General features: G+C 49.0%; 2 protein-coding genes across 2 annotated transcripts; one reads left to right on the top strand and one right to left on the bottom strand.

Annotated features, from left to right (window-relative positions):
• Window positions 1–774: 774 nt before the first annotated feature.
• On the top strand, window positions 775–4,902 carry Sprn (shadow of prion protein). Its single transcript, XM_055617190.1, has 2 exons — window positions 775–995; window positions 1,926–4,902. The coding sequence occupies exon 2, from the start codon at window positions 1,941–1,943 to the stop codon at window positions 2,382–2,384; it is 444 nt and encodes a 147-aa protein (XP_055473165.1). The 5' UTR covers window positions 775–995; window positions 1,926–1,940; the 3' UTR covers window positions 2,385–4,902.
• Window positions 4,903–4,954: 52 nt separating this feature from the next.
• On the bottom strand, window positions 4,955–16,676 carry Mtg1 (mitochondrial ribosome associated GTPase 1). Its single transcript, XM_055617189.1, has 11 exons — window positions 16,481–16,676; window positions 15,891–15,955; window positions 14,283–14,387; window positions 11,187–11,267; window positions 10,641–10,697; window positions 10,281–10,371; window positions 8,903–8,964; window positions 8,471–8,567; window positions 8,041–8,122; window positions 5,738–5,850; window positions 4,955–5,411 (listed from the first exon to the last, which is right to left on the bottom strand). The coding sequence occupies exons 1-11, from the start codon at window positions 16,587–16,589 to the stop codon at window positions 5,293–5,295; spliced, it is 981 nt and encodes a 326-aa protein (XP_055473164.1). The 5' UTR covers window positions 16,590–16,676; the 3' UTR covers window positions 4,955–5,292.
• Window positions 16,677–16,823: the final 147 nt, after the last annotated feature.

Genomic DNA, 16,823 nt, shown 5'->3' with positions numbered 1-16,823 from the left:
AAAGAAAGAAAGAAAGAAAGAAAGAAAGAAAGAAAGAAAGAAAGAAAAAGAAAGCTCAAAACCACAGTGGCTTCAATGAGAAGAGCTCTAACGACCCACTTCCTTCTTGCTCCCATTCGCTGGCTCTATCTCAGGTTCCCAAGAGCCTCTATACCAGGCTTCGGCCAGGACAGGGCTGCTCCTGGCAGCTCCAATTATAAGCTTGGACCTTGGAAAGCAAGTCCGGTTCAGATGAAAACCCCTTTGGCTGTCTGGAGCTGTAGGTTACACTTACCCTACAAAGACAGGGAAGTACTTGAAAAAAAGGGGGGGCTGCCTTTCTGGGGGCCTACTTCCAGAGGGTTCAGAAGGGTCAAATCAGCAGGGTCTCTGGTGCTGTTGAGACACTCGTGGCTGTAGATCAAACTGCCTGGAGTGCCATCTGGCCATCCCAATGCTTACTGGGAGCCCTATACTCCTAGAAAGGCAGCCCAGTGGTCCTTGTGGCCGGGGAAGAGGAATAGGTGGAGCTGGGTTTACATCAGCGGGATGGGGAAGGAGGTAGGAAATGAATGAGAATCGTTAAGATTCGATGCGGTGGGCAGGTAGAGAGAACAGGAGAGGAAGAGGTCCTAAACACAGATGCTGGACCGACAGGAACAAAAACACCCTGAATGTCCTGGATGGTGGGGCTAGTGGACATGGAGAAATGAGAGGCTGGGCAAGGCTGGAGGGTGGGGAAAAGATAGGAGAGAGGAAGCAGAATCCAGAGCAGCGAGGATGGGGGCCGGGTAACGAGGAGGGCTGAGGCTACGCTTTTCTGAGCTCACAGTATCTCCTCCCTTCACGTCTCCCGGGGCTGAGCCTCCGCGGCTGCCCGCCCCTAATCTTCAGGCGGAGGCTTCTGCAAAACCCAGCCGTGAGCTCTGCCTAAGGAAAAGGGTCCTCGCCACCGCACCTTTCCGCTTGGCCGGCCACATCCCCTAAACCGCTCCTCTGACCTAGGCTTGTGACCAGTAAGTCGGGGAGGTGGATGGACCCTGTGATGTTGGAAGGGAGGGAAGAGGGGGCGGGGAAAGAGGACCTGAGCAGGATGGAGACGCCACCCAGACCGCGCGGGGCCACAGCCAGCCCGAACCCATCCTAATTAGTTACCTGCCCGTGCTGCTGGCCTGGGCAAACCCAGGAAGGGTGGAGCTAGGGCGGGGAAGAAAAAGAATTTCCTAGCTGGGGTCTAGGCCTGCCGGGCGATTCACCCAGCACTGGTTGATGGAACTGCAAGGAATCGCGGATCTGGATTCTGAATCCACTGCCCAGTGCGTGCGGCCGCAGCCTCTGGCGGAAAGTCTCTAGCGAGGCATCAGGAGATCCCGATGCCAGAGCAAGTAGTCACAAGGCCATCTGTTCTAACCATAATCTGGATGTATTGAGGGCTCTTGATTCCAAACTAGCATGCTCCACGCAATAATCCATCCCCAATCCTTCCAGAGACCCGTGTGCAGATAGGGGGATGGGCAGGGGGAGTTGGGGGGATATTTGTGCTCTCCCCCAAGGCCTGAGCCCCACCGCGGAAGCTCAGCAAACCCATAAACCCGTTCTGGAACCCATCTCCACCCTACCACACAGTAAAACAGCCACCCTGTTGTTGAACCCTTTCCCACCACCCCATATCTCCAGCCGGTTATATAGCAGGAACCCGAAATCAAAGTCTTGGTGCTGGAGGTTAAAGAACCCTTTCCCCAGCCCTGAGCCTACAAGTTCCTCCCAAGATGCTAGGAGCTCTCTATCAGATTACCACAAAACCAGGGGCTCATTCTGCCTTCAGGCAGGACCTGTTCCCAGGTCCGGGTGGGCCTATTACCCGGCTCTGAAATCCCCTTATCCGGGCCCTAAGCCAAGCTCCACCCTGCACAGGAGCTGAAGCCCCTTCCACCCTCTTCTCGCAGATTCTGCCCAGTAGGATGAACTGGACTGCTGCCACGTGCTGGGCTCTGCTCTTGGCCGCCGCCTTCCTCTGTGACAGCTGTTCTGCCAAGGGCGGCCGGGGAGGCGCTCGAGGCAGCGCCCGGGGGGGACGCGGAGGCGCGCGCGGGACCTCAAGAGTGCGCGTGAGGCCGGCGCCCCGCTACGGCTCCTCTGTGCGCGTGGCGGCTGCAGGGGCTGCAGCAGGGGCTGCAGCGGGTGTGGCTGCCGGCCTTGCCACCGGCTCTGGCTGGAGGAGGACCTCTGGGCCTAGAGAGCTAGGCCTGGAAGACGATGAGAACGGGGCAACGGGAGGCAATGGGACTGACCGAGGAGTCTACAGCTACTGGGCCTGGACTTCCGGCTCCGGGTCCACTCACAGTCCACATGTTTGCCTGCTTTTGGGCGGCACCCTTGGAGCCCTAGAACTGCTTCGGCCCTAGACCAGGCTAAGCTCCATGCCAGGTCTAGCTCCAGGTCTTCAGACCCCTGGGGCCCACCCCAATGGTCTCCAGTGTAGAGGGTAACTTTCTTTTGCTATGATTCCCTGGCCTAGAGGTGTTCTGGACCCAAAAGGCCTCTTGCAATCTGTGGATACTGTCTACCCTCTTGTCCATCCCAGTCTCCCAGTCCTCTACTCTGGCAGGAACTAACAGCTCTACTGCCAGAGAGGCAGGCTGCCCTTGACTCTCCAGAGCTGCCCAAGAGGAAGTACTTGGCTCTTCCTGTCTGCTTGCCCACCCTGACACAAGAACATGAACAATGCTGACACCAGGAAGACCCCCATCCTCAGGTGGGCCTGATTCTGACACTAAAGCCCAAAAGACCTGGGGCCTCCCATGGAAGCAGAGGGAATGCACCGATTCCCTCTGAACTTCACAATTGGCTGAAGAGAGCATTCACTTGGAATGCAATGTGAAAAATGTCAGGTGCTAACCACCTTCCCTGAGCAGGTTCTAACGATGCCACAGCTCAGGAACATCCAGAGCAGGAAAGTATCCGTCCCAGGACACCCACCGTGGCCCTCCTAGAACATGCTACCAAGGACAAGGTATTATGTTTCTTCCTGGCAGACTGCCCAAGAGACCTTCTGTCAGAAGGGTTCTTCTCCACTTGGAGCCCCTTGGCCATAAGGACCACTTAACTGTTCCTAAAATGCACTGCCACTAGGGGTTCCACATTCACAAACATTCCATTCCCTTTAAACTTTAGGTTCACAAGTGAGGGTCACTTGGGTACAATACCAATCCCGACAGGAGCCTTCTTTGTATATAACCTGAACTGCAAGATTGCCACAGTTCCGATGGATAGCAGCATTCCATGTTGGGAGATCCTTCCCTTGGAAGCAGATGGACCAGGGAGGAGAGATAGAGTATGGCACAATTGACAGCCGGCAGCCTGCACACTGGAGGAGGCAATAGTTCTTCAGGCCCACTACTGCCAGAAGAAAGCTGAGACACAGAAGAACCAGCCTCAGCAGGTTCTGAGTGTGGGCTGACACTACTAAAAGCTTCCTGACCAATCCATATCCATAAGGAGAACAGAGCTCATGCCCCAAGTGGCCTCAAAGAGATGCACTGCAGTCCTCACATAGATCTAGCTTTGGGCAGACTGGCTCCTTGCTGTTCAGGACCCACCAACACATTCTTGCCCCAGTGGAGTGATGTGTCTCTGGGCTCAGGCAATATGTACAATAAGTACACTAGCCTCGCGTACTTCTGGTTACTATACAGGTTTCAAGGCTATTGGCAGGGCCCTAGCCAAGCATTTTCTTAACAAGTTGCAGGACGCAGCTCCCTGCAGCTTCTAGCTACACTGCCGGTGCTCTCAGGCACAGCCAGCCCAGATGCCCCTCTCTCTGTCCCTAAAACCAAGACCAGCAGGCTAAGGGCCAAGCCCACTCGGGGCCTCAAAGGCAGGTGCTGATGCATCAAGTCTGGTAGAGGGAGACCCACCAGAGCCCCTTGAGCTTACAAACTCCCCCGAGGATGGGCTCTGTGGACCAGACCTTCACGTACCACAGAGCACCATGTATTAGTTGCAGGCATAATGAAAACATCACCTTTTAATGATTATTTCACACACCAGAATGTGTAGCATTTGGCCCAGCCACACACCTCTGAATGCCTTCTCCACTAAAAGGAACCATAGATGCTAAAGAAGAATCTCAGAGGTTTATCACTATTGCAGCCACAGCAAGAGGCAAGGATGGAAGGCTAGCCCTTGTTATCCACAAGAAGCATTCAAGCAGGGTTCAGGCAACTATGGAAAGGCCAGGTCCACACTGGACAGAAGAGACCAGAACTACTGAGCAGGAGAAGCCCAGCTGGCCCAACAGCACCTCCTGTCTGTATCAACCAACCCCTTCCCTATTTATTTTTAGAAAGCAAGCTGCTGGCAGCAACATCTTCTAGGTGCCACAGGTACGTGGAGGTCAAGTATGCTGGGACACACCCTCTGCACCACCTCCTGAAGCCACCATGGTTACAATGGCCAGGTGGTGGTCCCCTCCCAGTGATCCTCTGGCCTGTGAAAAGTTGAGCCTACAGCAGATGGTCTCGTGAGGTACAGGCTCTGAAGTGCCAGCGGAGAGGACATTCCTGGACTTCACTATTCCAAACCCCCTGTCCATGTCTGTGTGCGCTTGTATCAGTGAAGAATTCATTGTGAATAAAGCCCTCTGCTGATAACAAGCTTCTCCCTCATTGCAGGACTGAGAGACACATGAGACTCTGACTAAGGAACCCCAGTCCCTAATCTACCAATCCCCAGCATTCATTGGTGGAAGGGGATTTACCTTATGGGCTCAGAGTACTAAGCGCACAATGAAATAAACATCAAAAAATGGGCCTTTTAACCTAGTGTCATGGCACACACCTGTATAATCCCAGCTCAAGGGGCCGGGCAGGAGGAGTGAGTGTTTGAGACCAGTCCAAGCCACATAATGAAACTTTGTCTCAGAATGACAAAAAATAAATAAAGTAAAAAAAAAATGAAGAGACAGCCACAGAGAGATTTTTAAAAGTTGGCTTTTTAACCCAATTTTTTTGAAGTTACAGGTTACAGCTTTGACTCCTTTGATAGCATTAAGCTCTCCTTGAGACTGAGAAAACCTCTTGACCAAGTCACATATACACAGGATTTCTTGGGACCCCATGGTAGCAACCAGGACTGACCAGGATCTACTGGACAAGAGAACATAGTGCCCTTTGGAGGTGAGTCCTAAGTCTCAGGTAGCAGCAGAGAGAGCTTCCAGATAAGGAGAATAGTTCCAAGCATTAAACACTCCAGCTGCAGTCCCATGGAATATGCAGACCATATTTCAGCCAGCCAGGTCAGGGGTCAGTGTCATCAGTAAGCAGGCATAATGTCACGGTCCAGCATCACTTGGCCCAAGAGCCCACTACGGAAGGTCCGGAGGAAGTCGCGGGCTGCCGTGGCATAATCCGGCTGGATAACATTGACATTACCTGAGGACAGAGGATCTGATGAGAGAAGGGTCTCTAAAGACAGCCCAGCCCTAGGAGACCACTAGGGGGTACCATCTGTGAACTCTGGGGAAGAGGGAGTGCTAAGAAAGAACACAGGCATCCTATCTACTCAGCACTGTCCACAGCTAATACAGCCCTCTGAAACCTGTGCTACAAAGTCCTTCCTCCCTAGAAATTTCCATAGTTCCCCTTCCTCTGCTCTAATCCCAGGACTGATGCCCACAGGTTTCCTTCTGTGGCTCACTCCTGTCCTCCAGAAAGGGCCAAGAGTCCCAATAGAAGACAAACAATGCAGCCTCACTTACCCGTGCCCGTGAGCACCTTCACCTTCCGTGTCTTCCCCAGCTTCACAGCCACGTTCTTCAACACCCACTCTATGTGGTCACAGGCATCGGCCAGGCCATAGTGCTGCACATACCTGCAAGCCCACTGCTCAGGTCATATCTGAGGCTCCAAGCCTGAGGAAGATTCCCACTCACCCACACCTCCAATGAGCCAGCTCTGGGGCTCCTGGGAGGACCAGATTGCTTCCAGGCAACTTAAGCTGCAGAACAAGGCTCAGAAACTCTTACACAAAAGACTTTTCACCTGTAAGTGATAAGTCAAATATCTGGCACCAAGTCAAAAGTGACCAGTCCTCCACCGAGACAGAACAGGACAAAAGAGTCCACAGACAGACATACAATATGGATTCCCAGCAGAGGCAGAAGACAATTAGTGGGAAAAAAAATCTTCAAATTTTTTTTTCCAGACAAGCAGTCATCCATGTGCAAAATAAGAACTTCATAGTTGTGCCATATACAAAGCATGTATTAATACATAGCAAAAAAGGGTCATATACCTAAATATGAAACCTAAGCTGCACTCTCCAAAATGAAAACAAAATTCTATGGCCTCAGGCTAGGTGTATTTCTAGATATGAAGTATCACCATTATGAAGTATCTTGTTACCAAATCCGACCTCCAAAATGAAAAACATCTACTCCCCAAAACAAAGGAAGAAAGGGCAAGGCCTAGACTCCTGAAAACCTTTGAATAGACCTTATCCCTCAGAATAGGTAAAGTGGTACAACTTAACAATAAGAAAATGGGTTGGGTGGTAGATCAGCAGTAGAGCATATGCTCATTGTATTCAAGCCCAGGTTCAATCCCAAGAATCAAAAAAACAATAATAATAAATAAAAAAGAGTGATTATGGTGGTACATGCCTTTAATCTCAGCAGAGGCAGAGAGATCTTTGTGGTCTTGAGGGCAGCCTATGTAGAGAGACCCTCAAAAAGACAAAAACAAAAAGGGATGGTGGTCTGGAGTCATGGCTGAATGGGTAAGAGAACTTATTGCTCTTCCAGAGGACCTGGGTTCAATTTCCATGCCTACAGGATGGCTCACTTCCGTCAGTAACACCAGTTTCAGGGGATTTTGGCCTGGATTTGGGCACCGTGCATGCAGTGGTACACAGACATATATGTGGGCAAAACAGCCATACACACAATATAAAATTTTTAAACGATAAAAAGATTTGAACATACATGTTCCCAGAGAAGACATAGCCAATGGACACTGGGAAAGATGCTAAGCATCACACTAGTAGGAATATACACTAGACACTGCAACCTGAGAGGCTAAAATTAAGACTGGCCAGAGCTGAGACAAGGCTCAGTGGCTAAGAAGAGCATTGTTGCCCTTGCAGAGGACCCAGATTAGATCCCAGTGCCCACATGACTGCTCACAGCGTCCATAATGCCAGATGTAGGAAAGCTGAAGCCCTCCTCCACAGGCACTGCATGCTTGTGGTGCACAGACATGCATGCAGGCAAAACTCCCAAACATTAAATAAAATAACTAAATCTGAAAATAATAAAAGACTAACCACACTGTAAAGAGGATTGGTAAAAGCCTGGACCCCCATTCTCTGCTAGGCTGTATGTGGCACAGTACAACTGCTCTGGAAAACAGCTCAGCGGTTCTGTGGAAAGCTAAAGCTCGCCATTACCGAGTGGCTCAGATACTCTCCTGTGCTTTAACCAAGAGAAGTAGAAACTCACATCACATAGAGACTATACATGAATGTTCCCAGAAGCTTTGCTTGTGGCAGTCAAGAACTGCACACTCCCATGTCCACGAGGGTGAACAAACAAAGCAAGTGCTGGATGCATGGGTAATACACAATGAGCCCAGCCCCCAACAGGAATGTAGAGCATGCATGGCTCAGAATACTCATGCTGCCCGGTAGGGGAAGCCAGGTAAGAGAGGGGATACCCTGTTCAATTTCACTGACAGAACACTCATCTTCTTCCCCTACCTTCAGGGGGTTAAGGAAGAGACAAAGTGAACAAGGGTCTTACTATGCAGCCCAGCAGGTCCCAAACTTATGATCCTCCTATCTCAGCCTCACAGGTACTGGGATTTGGGATATGTAACACCAAAACTAGCAGAATGTCCACTATCATGTGTGACGATATGATATGGTCATGTATCAAAACCTATCAAATCACACACTTATAATAATATACAGCTTATATAGTACCATAATGACATATTTCTAAAACCATACCTACATAGGATGAGCAAGCAGGGGGCTGCGTCCCCCACACCCACTGCCACTCACCCAAGTAGCCCATGCCTGTTGAGGGTGTAGAGGAGGTAATCAGCCATGGTCTCTTCCCCAACAAGGTGGTCCAACACAGTTCCTGCAAGATAAGCAGCTAATGCAAGCCCATGGAACAGTGGACATCTATGCCCCACCAAGCCTGAATGCCTCCCGGTTGAAGGCAGAAGACCTCAAGCTACTAAGGAACTGCCCTGCAGGATGGATCATAGTTGTTGGCCTTCTTCCAATATGGCGTGTGACTTGGTTGCCAGGCACGGCCCTTCTGTGCACCCCTGTTCCAGGGCAGAATGGTAGCCAGCACATGCATGCCGTGAGCTAGTCTCCCTCTCAAAACTGTGAAAGGCAGCTGGCAGCAGGCAGGACAGAGGGAGTAACAACTGCACCTGCCTAGTGGACAGCCAAGGTCAGCAGTGGGACAGAGGCTTACCACACAGGGCCAGCTTCAGGCCTGTCTCGACGCTCTCAATCCGAGGAGCCAGCACCCCTGGAGTATCCAGCAAGAACATCAGTGGACGCTCACATACCTGTGCAACAGAAGGTGGATCAAACCAGTAGCCTCTGGCCAACAGCCAAATCATTGCCAGAGACTCTAAGGCAGGCCTCTGGATAAACCAACCACATAGGCTGTCTCTTGCCCCCTAGGTTGAGTGCCTATAGGGTATAACTTCTGCTTAATTTGAAGAACAAATAAAAGCCCAAGGTCCATGGAAAATAAGCATAGCGTAGCACTGGCAGTAACATGAGAGAAAGAAAAAGGAGGAGGTCAGAGGCAGAGCCAATGCGCCACTCAGAGGTGCCAGGCTCAGCAAAACCTGCAAAGCTCTGGGCAAGGCTCTGGGCTCAGCTACCAAGGACTTACCTGGATTCTGGATGTGACAGCTCTAGTGATTCCTGGCTCACCACCCACTCTGGCAGCTTTTCCTGAAAAGAAACAAAGAGGCCATCAAATATGTATACACAGCAACAGAACAAGTAATAAAAGGTATTTCACTAACATATATGGCAAGCAATGGGAAACCCAGAGGTCAATAAGTTTGTCAAATTATAATTCATTCCTTACTCAGTCCCAAAAAGACAAGGGTTTTCAAAAGCTAGGCCCAGTGTCCAGGGCTAACAAATGCCCAGAGCTCAAGCCCCAGAGGAGGGGCCGCCCTGGTATGACCATCGCAGCAGGGCTGCTCCTCCACCTCAAAGCCTCTCTCAGACCGGCCTACTCCATAGCACTACCCACAGCAGGCAAGCAAGCACCATGCTTAAAGCCAACACTGGTTGCCTGGCATGGGACCCAGCACAGGGCACCCCTGCGAAGCTATCTATTCCCTGCTGAACCACCACAGGAGTAAAAGGATAAAAGTGTCCATCACAGATGAGCAGAGGAATGAGAATAGGCAATGGAACAACTGGCCCTAAGGAGGAAGGAAATACTGACCAAGTTCCGACATGAACAAACTTAGAACATTACACGAAGTGAGACAGGCCAGTCTAGAACTCTTCATTGACACAGCTGGACAGAAACAAAACAGGGCCGCCAGGCACTGGGGCAAAGAACGGGATGATTCGCCTGAGGCTTCAGTACCAGGTAACTTAAAGTTTGCATAGTGAGAATGCTTACATAACCCCATAAACAAACTTAGTAGCCCTAAACAAAGATGAAACTTAAAGAAAAAAACAATTTTAAAAACTTAAAAAATTAGATGATTGTGACAGCTTTCCAATTAATGCCACATTTAAAATCATGATACAATATGATTTAAAACTCTCAGCTTCTACACTATAAATAGGTTCTGTTCTTTAGTTTTGTAATTGTGTTTTGTCTTTTGGAGACTGGGCCTCTACCTCTCTACCTCCCCTTTAGCCTCTCTGTCTCTGCCTCCCAAGTGCTAGGATTAAAGGATATGCCATCACATCTGGCTTTGTAAAATAATAATAATAATAATAATAATAATAATAATAATAATAATAAACACTATACTGTTAATGTGAAAAATGAAGCCAATATAAATCTATCCCAAAAGTCTAAAACACATAAAAAGACAAGAGCATATAAAAGCATGGTAAGTACACAGTGTGTAGCCAATGGCTGCTCACCAGAGACCTCCATTAGACAATTGACTGTCCTTTAACAAACAGAACAGTCCATGAGCTATGGAAGGAACACTTCAGAGCAACATGGGGCTGGCCATGTTCTTCCCCAGTGCCCTCTTGGAGTGGAAGTCAGCACACCAGCAATTGCCTACCTGTCCTAAGGTGCTGCCGCCTCAGGGAGTTGATGAGGGAGGATTTGCCTACATTGGGGACACCAACCACCATGATGCAGTATTCCAGGTTCTGTGAAGGTGGAAGAGTTTCAACTTTATCCCCCCCGCCCCCACAGGCTGTGAAACTACAGCACAGGGAGAGGGTGCATCAACACAAAGGCCCTGGGCTGACCCACAGGATTGGCCCAGATTTTCCCAGTGAAGAACTAGTAAAAGCAAAGGCTGCGGTCCCGGCTGGGGCACAAGCCCAGTCCTCTGTATTAAAGAAGGCCCAGAATGGACAGGCAGGAGAGGCCAGGTAACTCCACATACCCACACCCAGCCCTGCAACCAACCAACCTCTGCTCGGTGGTAGCGGTAACTGCACTTGATCAGTTCCGTGACCATGGGGACGATCTGCAATAAACAGGCCACATCTTCTGGTCATACACCCCTCACTGACCCACTTCCAAATAACAGGGTCTTTACACTCACCACTAAATTAGGAGGGCAGAGACCTCACACACACCTCACTAGGCATCCAAGCGCTAAACAGTCACAGCTAACTGGGACTCACCCACCCACTCCCAACACTCCACACATACACCATGACAGAGTAGTGTGGCTACTTCGAGAGGGTTCTTCTACAGCAACTGTAACTGCCTACCAGACAGTCCACACATCAGCTTGTGGGCTTCTATCAAAACAATGGGGAAAATAAGTCACTGGGTTCTGCAAGAGGCTCTTATTGCTTAGAACGCCAGGATGCTCCCTCAGAACTCACTCAGGCTGTGAGCATCCACACAGGAGACAGGCAGCCCAGGAGATCCTGCAGTCCTGGGCAGCTAAAGACGATTCCAGGATCTTATCCCAACTGTTTAGCAACCAACATGTACAAAGGCTTACCTGCTTGATGTTTTCATCCTTTACACAGTTTGTAAAAACAACATTTTTCAGGCCTTTTCCTTCTAAGTGCTGGACAATTTTCTGAAAGACACATTTCATTTTAAACACTAAATTAAAAAATGAATGGTATGCCCGTCATGGTGGTACATGCCTTTAATCCTAGCACTACACAGAATGACCCTATCTAAAATAAATTTTTAAAATATATACATGTGTGCATGCGTATGTGTTAGTATATATCAAGATAGGAGAGATGGCTCAGCAGTTAAGAGGACTGGCTACTCTCTTACAGACGACCAGGTTTGATTCCCAGAACCCTCTTGGCGGCTAACAATAGTCTATAACTACAGCCCCAAGGGATTCAATGCCTTCTTCTGGCTTCCACAGGCACTGCCTAAGTGTGGTGCACAGACATACATGCAGGCAAAATACACATTTACAAAAAATAAAAATAAAGGCTAACAAGAACAAGTAAACATATATTACATAAATGGTGTGAGACTGTAAAAGTCAAGAATCTGAGCTTGGGACCAGTGAGATGCTTAGCTGGTTAAGGTCCTTGATGCCAAGCCTAACAACCTGAGTTCAATCCCAGGACACCATACAGTAGAAGGAAAGAACTGACACCTCCGAGTTGCCCTCTGACCTCCAAATGCATGCCAAGGCACATGCATACCCACACACACAAAGTAAAAAAAATAACAAATGTAAAAAGCACTTTTTTTAAAAAAGGAATCTAGTTTGCCTGCTTGCGCCTGCCTCTAATCCCAGCACTCAGCAGGCAGACACATGGGGATCCCTGTGAGTTTGAACTTGTCCCAACACAACAAGTTCTAGACCAGAAAGGACAATGCAGGTACGTTCTGTTCACAGTCAACTTAAACTCTGGGTGCTGGGCAACAAGAAGTGAATGCCAGAAACACAATGAAGAGCCTCGGCTCTGAGGACAGGGGGCTCTTCTTGAGAGCTCTGCCAGGGTGAAGACCAGGGGACATGGCCTGACCATAGGGACTTCAGTGCTTCTGGAGATAAAATGGGGCTGAGCCAGGTCACTCTAAAGCCTCTTCAGCACGAAGCTCACAGGTGCTGGCTTCTCTAGGAATCCCATCATCTTCATGTGCTCTATCATATAAGACTCCCTTGGGGAGAGGAGGCCAAACTGAGACAGGCTTTCACTACATAGCCTTGGCTGGCCTGTAATTCACTGTGTAGACCAAGTTGTTCCTGAACTCAGAGATCTGTCTTCCGTGTCTTGGCATAAAAGGTGTGTGTCACTGTATCCAGCGTGCAACTGCATTTAAACTGAAATGGTGCTGAACCCAATCTGATGAGAGAATAAGTAGTGCTGTAAGCCCAAAAGTAAACTAAAGCTGACAAAAAGTTGTTAAAGACTTAATATTCAGCATAATCAGTGTACTTATTTTATTTATGTTTGTATCTAACAACATGTATTCAAAATTAGTATTATGTCTGGTTGTTACGGGCCACAAAATATAGTCAATGCTTAAATAAACAAAAATTAATTCATTAATGCAGTCAGTTTTAGTTACTTTTGGTTATTCGTTACCTGTGCTATAATTAAGACACACTTGCCTCAGGGGCTGGAAAGATGGTTGAAATGCTACAGGTACTTGCTGCTCTTCCCAAATTTAGTTCCCAGCACCCATACAACAACTCACAATTACAATTCCAAGGGATCCAACACCCTCTTCTGGGCCCTGTGAGCACCAGGCACACATGTATTACACATACATACATACATACTACACACACATACATACATACATACATACATACATACATACATACATACATACATACATACATACATACATACAGGCAAAACACTCACATACATAAAATGTTTGAGGGGTTAAAAAAGGTAAAAGGTACTAGCCATGACAGAGACTAATGATCTCCCTGGTCTCCATGAAGATTTACTCAGACATCCCTCTATATAGACCATGGGGGCGGAGCCTAAGGTCCTTCAGAAGCCTGTTACTCCTCTCAGGTCCTAAGCCTGCCCACTAGAGGGCAGTGTCCACCCATTTGTAAAGACCAGCATTTGAAGAGCTTAAGCAATCCCTAATGGCTCAAGTCTCAACTAATAAAAACAGAAGACACTTGAAGATAAACAACCAAACAGACAAAACCCAAAAGCCTGCACAACAAGTGGAGCTTCTGACCAGTTCCCTAGGCCTCAAAGCAGGTGCTGCCACTAGGAACTGCCCTGGATATCCTTCTAACCTCTCATAAGAGCTCTGGTTGCTTTTCAGTAAAGGAAAAATCTCATTAACAACTTTTTAAAAACTGGCTTCAATTTAAGACCCTAACATCCCTCTTGCCAAAGAATTTGACAACCTGGCCATAAGAAGGAGAGTGAAGACATCAAAAAGCATTTCCTGCCAGTCATGTAGAAAGTACACTTCCCTGGGACCTGATTCTGCCTGGATTTATTTCTCAACCTGTGAGTCATACCCCTTTGGGGAGTTGAATGACTGTTTCACAGGTGTTGCCTAAGATCATTGAAAGACACAGATTTTTACGTTACGATTCATAACAGTAGCCAAACTGCAGTTATGAAGTTGCAACGAAACTAATTTTATCGTGGGAGTCACCACAACATGAGCAACTCTACTGAAGGGTCACAGCATTGGGAAGTTTGAGACCACAGCTCTGAGACTGTTAGGTACTTTGGGCCTTTCATATTCCAGTCCCACACCCAACCCTTCCAGTTTCTGGATCATAGGCTGTTCAGAAAGTGAACTCCAAGCTACAGCAAATGTGACCAGGGCTACAAACATTAACCTTGCTTCAGTGGTCACATGTGCCCAAACTACCACATGGGATATAGTGAACAGAGCACCCATCAGAAATCAGAAAGGCCCAGGGTGCAAAGTGGCTATGATGGTCACCAGGGACCCACTTGGTATGCCCCATCTTGGCATTTGGGCCCTAAGTTCATATTGGGGGAAACAGCTATTGCTGCTAAGCCAGGATTTGTTTTAAAGTATAACCGGCCCAGGGGCATAACAGACCTCCCCTGTGTCAGTGGCTCTGTTACACTGCTGCTCACATCTGTGACCAGATGCTCACCTGCTGCTCTGTAAGATCCGCCAAGTCCATTTTGTTAAGGACAAGCAGATGAGGCTTCAGACCAAGTAACTCTTGGAACAGAGGGTTTCGACCTGAAAGTGGGATGTGCTGATGACGTTAAGGCAAAAATCCCTACAGAGCTTTACCAGTTATTTGGCCAGGAGCTAAAGCCAAAGAAGCCCATCCCAGCCCATCCATCTTCCTACCCCAGACTTGGGAGGCCCACTCTGCAGCTGGCGAAGAGTGGGACTCAGGCAGGGCCCTGGCACCTAACTTGCCAAACAGATGGTGGGGAGAATAAAACCAAAGTTCAAAGAAAAGCCACCGTTTGGATGCCAAGGGATGTAAGTTTAAAACTTAAGAAAAAGTGACTCCTGTGAAATCGTAACCAAAGCCCTTCAAGCAACACCCATCCTCACTGGAGATTCAACTTCCTTACAGCTATCCTCAGCTACCCTAACCTGATGTGTGACACCAGCCAAGGCGGATGGGGCTTCTTATCTCTACATTCTGCCTTCAGCCCTCCCAGGAGAATCTAATACAAGAGCCCTCAGGCCTCTGCCCGCCCCGTCTGGGCACCTGCCTAAGCTGCAATCTCCACCCAGATGGTCCCTCTCTTACAGCTGACCAATCCATTCATAAACCCAGGTCTCCAGGATCCTCTCCTAAAACGGTACAGAAACCACAGGCCTGCTTCCACATCCTGGATGCAGCTGAGTGTTCCACAGACTAAAAGAGAATAGTCCTCTCACTACGTATGCTGAAAAACAACCATGTTTTACTTTTTAATAATCAAACACAGGCAGGAATGGTGGCGCACGTCTTTAATTCCAGCAGGCAGACCTATGTGAGTTCTGGGCCATCCTGGTCTACATAGTGAGCTTCAAGGCCAGTCAAAGCTACACTGAAAGACCCAATCTCAGTAATAATAATAATAATGTCACAGCTGGCAGCTGAAATGGTTTCCTCATTCTCCATTACTATTTCCAGAGACTCCCACCACTGGCAGCAGGTCCCCACACCCACGACCAGCTGTTCCAAGCACTTGGGCCTATTGGTCTGGCATCCCCATTCCCTCCTAGGGCTAAGTAAGCATGATGAGGAAGAACTCACATGCCAACAGAACCCAAACACAGCTTAAATGTAACAAAATGGTCTGAGAAGCATGCGTCAATGGACATGATTATGACTTGCTAATTATTCACTTAAGGACAAGAGAAAAACCCAGGTTTTTCTGCCAAGACCATCTAATCTCAGGTTTCATAATTCACCCCTAAAAATATCAAAGTAAATCAGACAGAGGCTGAGACAAATAATGTATCATATGGGAGCTTAAAAATTAAAAAACAAAACAACAACAACGCATAGGCACCACCCCAGAGATTCTGATCTAAAAGGGGGCCCTCTCTATTGGTGTAAACGCCTCCCAGTAACTTGATGTGTATTGGGAGTTGAAAAGCATTGCTTCTGTGGCAGTAATTACAAAAGAAGCAGTCGACATGACTGGACCAGAAACAGAACAGACTGGACTGTCCGAAGGCGATGGAGAAAGACCAGGAGAGCATCTATACCCTAGCAGAGATGCTCTCCTTCGACACGAAAGGATATCCGGGCATCATGAACCTCGATAACACAATCCACCAGCTTCAGGCTGCTCTGCATCTTCTTTAGTCCTGAAAGATAGAAGGGCACTAAGGGAACAGCCCAGGGGGTCTGATTTAAGTTGTCCTAGGGGAATACATCTGAGAATCCAACATGGCACAAAGAGCAGCATGCTGATCCAAGTTCCGGGGTGCACTAGATGACTTTGGGCAGAACTCTTCACATGAGGGTCTTGATCTTGATACTCTAACTTAAGGACCTCAACATACAAACACTGAGGCTCCGCCCCGCAACTGCCACCCGCCGGCTCACACCCCTGGAGCCTTCCTGCCACACCACCACCTCACTTGGCAGGGGAAGCTAACACCACAGCAACCAGCAGCCCAGAGCCGCACCATGCTAGATGTCTGCCTGGGACCAAGTTGTGACCTATAAATTCGGGCATTACTCAGGTCTGAAGCCTTGCATGTGCCTTCAAGGGACTACTCAGCGCGACTCAACATATCAAGCACAGAACAGCTCTCCAACCCGAGGCCAGGAAAGCGAAAAATGGGGCCGCCAGGGCCCGTGCCTCCTGCTCCTCCCGATGGCCTCACCCTTGGCCATGTGGCCGGGGAACCAGCGTGCTACGTCGTGACCTTGCAAAGGGAAGCTCTCGCGCCAAGCGGCACGAGCAGCACACCATGCCTGCGGCCACAGTCTCATGGCGCTGCTGTCGGAAGCACAGGGACGCCTCCGCCAGGGCTTGGATCTGCTCTGCTCACGGGGTTCCGAGGCACCTCGGTTCCATGGGCGACTGCGCAGGCGCCTGACTTGCGCATGCGCTTGGCTCGGGGCCCTCAGACTAGGCGGAACCGGAATGCGTCCGGGGCTGAGGGACTGGGCCGTGGTACTCGCCTTTAATCTCAGAGCTCCAGAGGCAGAAGGATATCTGTGAGT

Source organism: Psammomys obesus, unplaced genomic scaffold (assembly GCF_907164565.1).
Source record: "Psammomys obesus unplaced genomic scaffold, mPsaObe1.curated_primary_1811, whole genome shotgun sequence".
Classification (NCBI taxonomy): Eukaryota; Metazoa; Chordata; class Mammalia; order Rodentia; family Muridae; genus Psammomys; species Psammomys obesus.
Note: the sequence above shows the minus strand (reverse complement) of the source record. Positions and strands in the feature narration are given on the sequence as shown.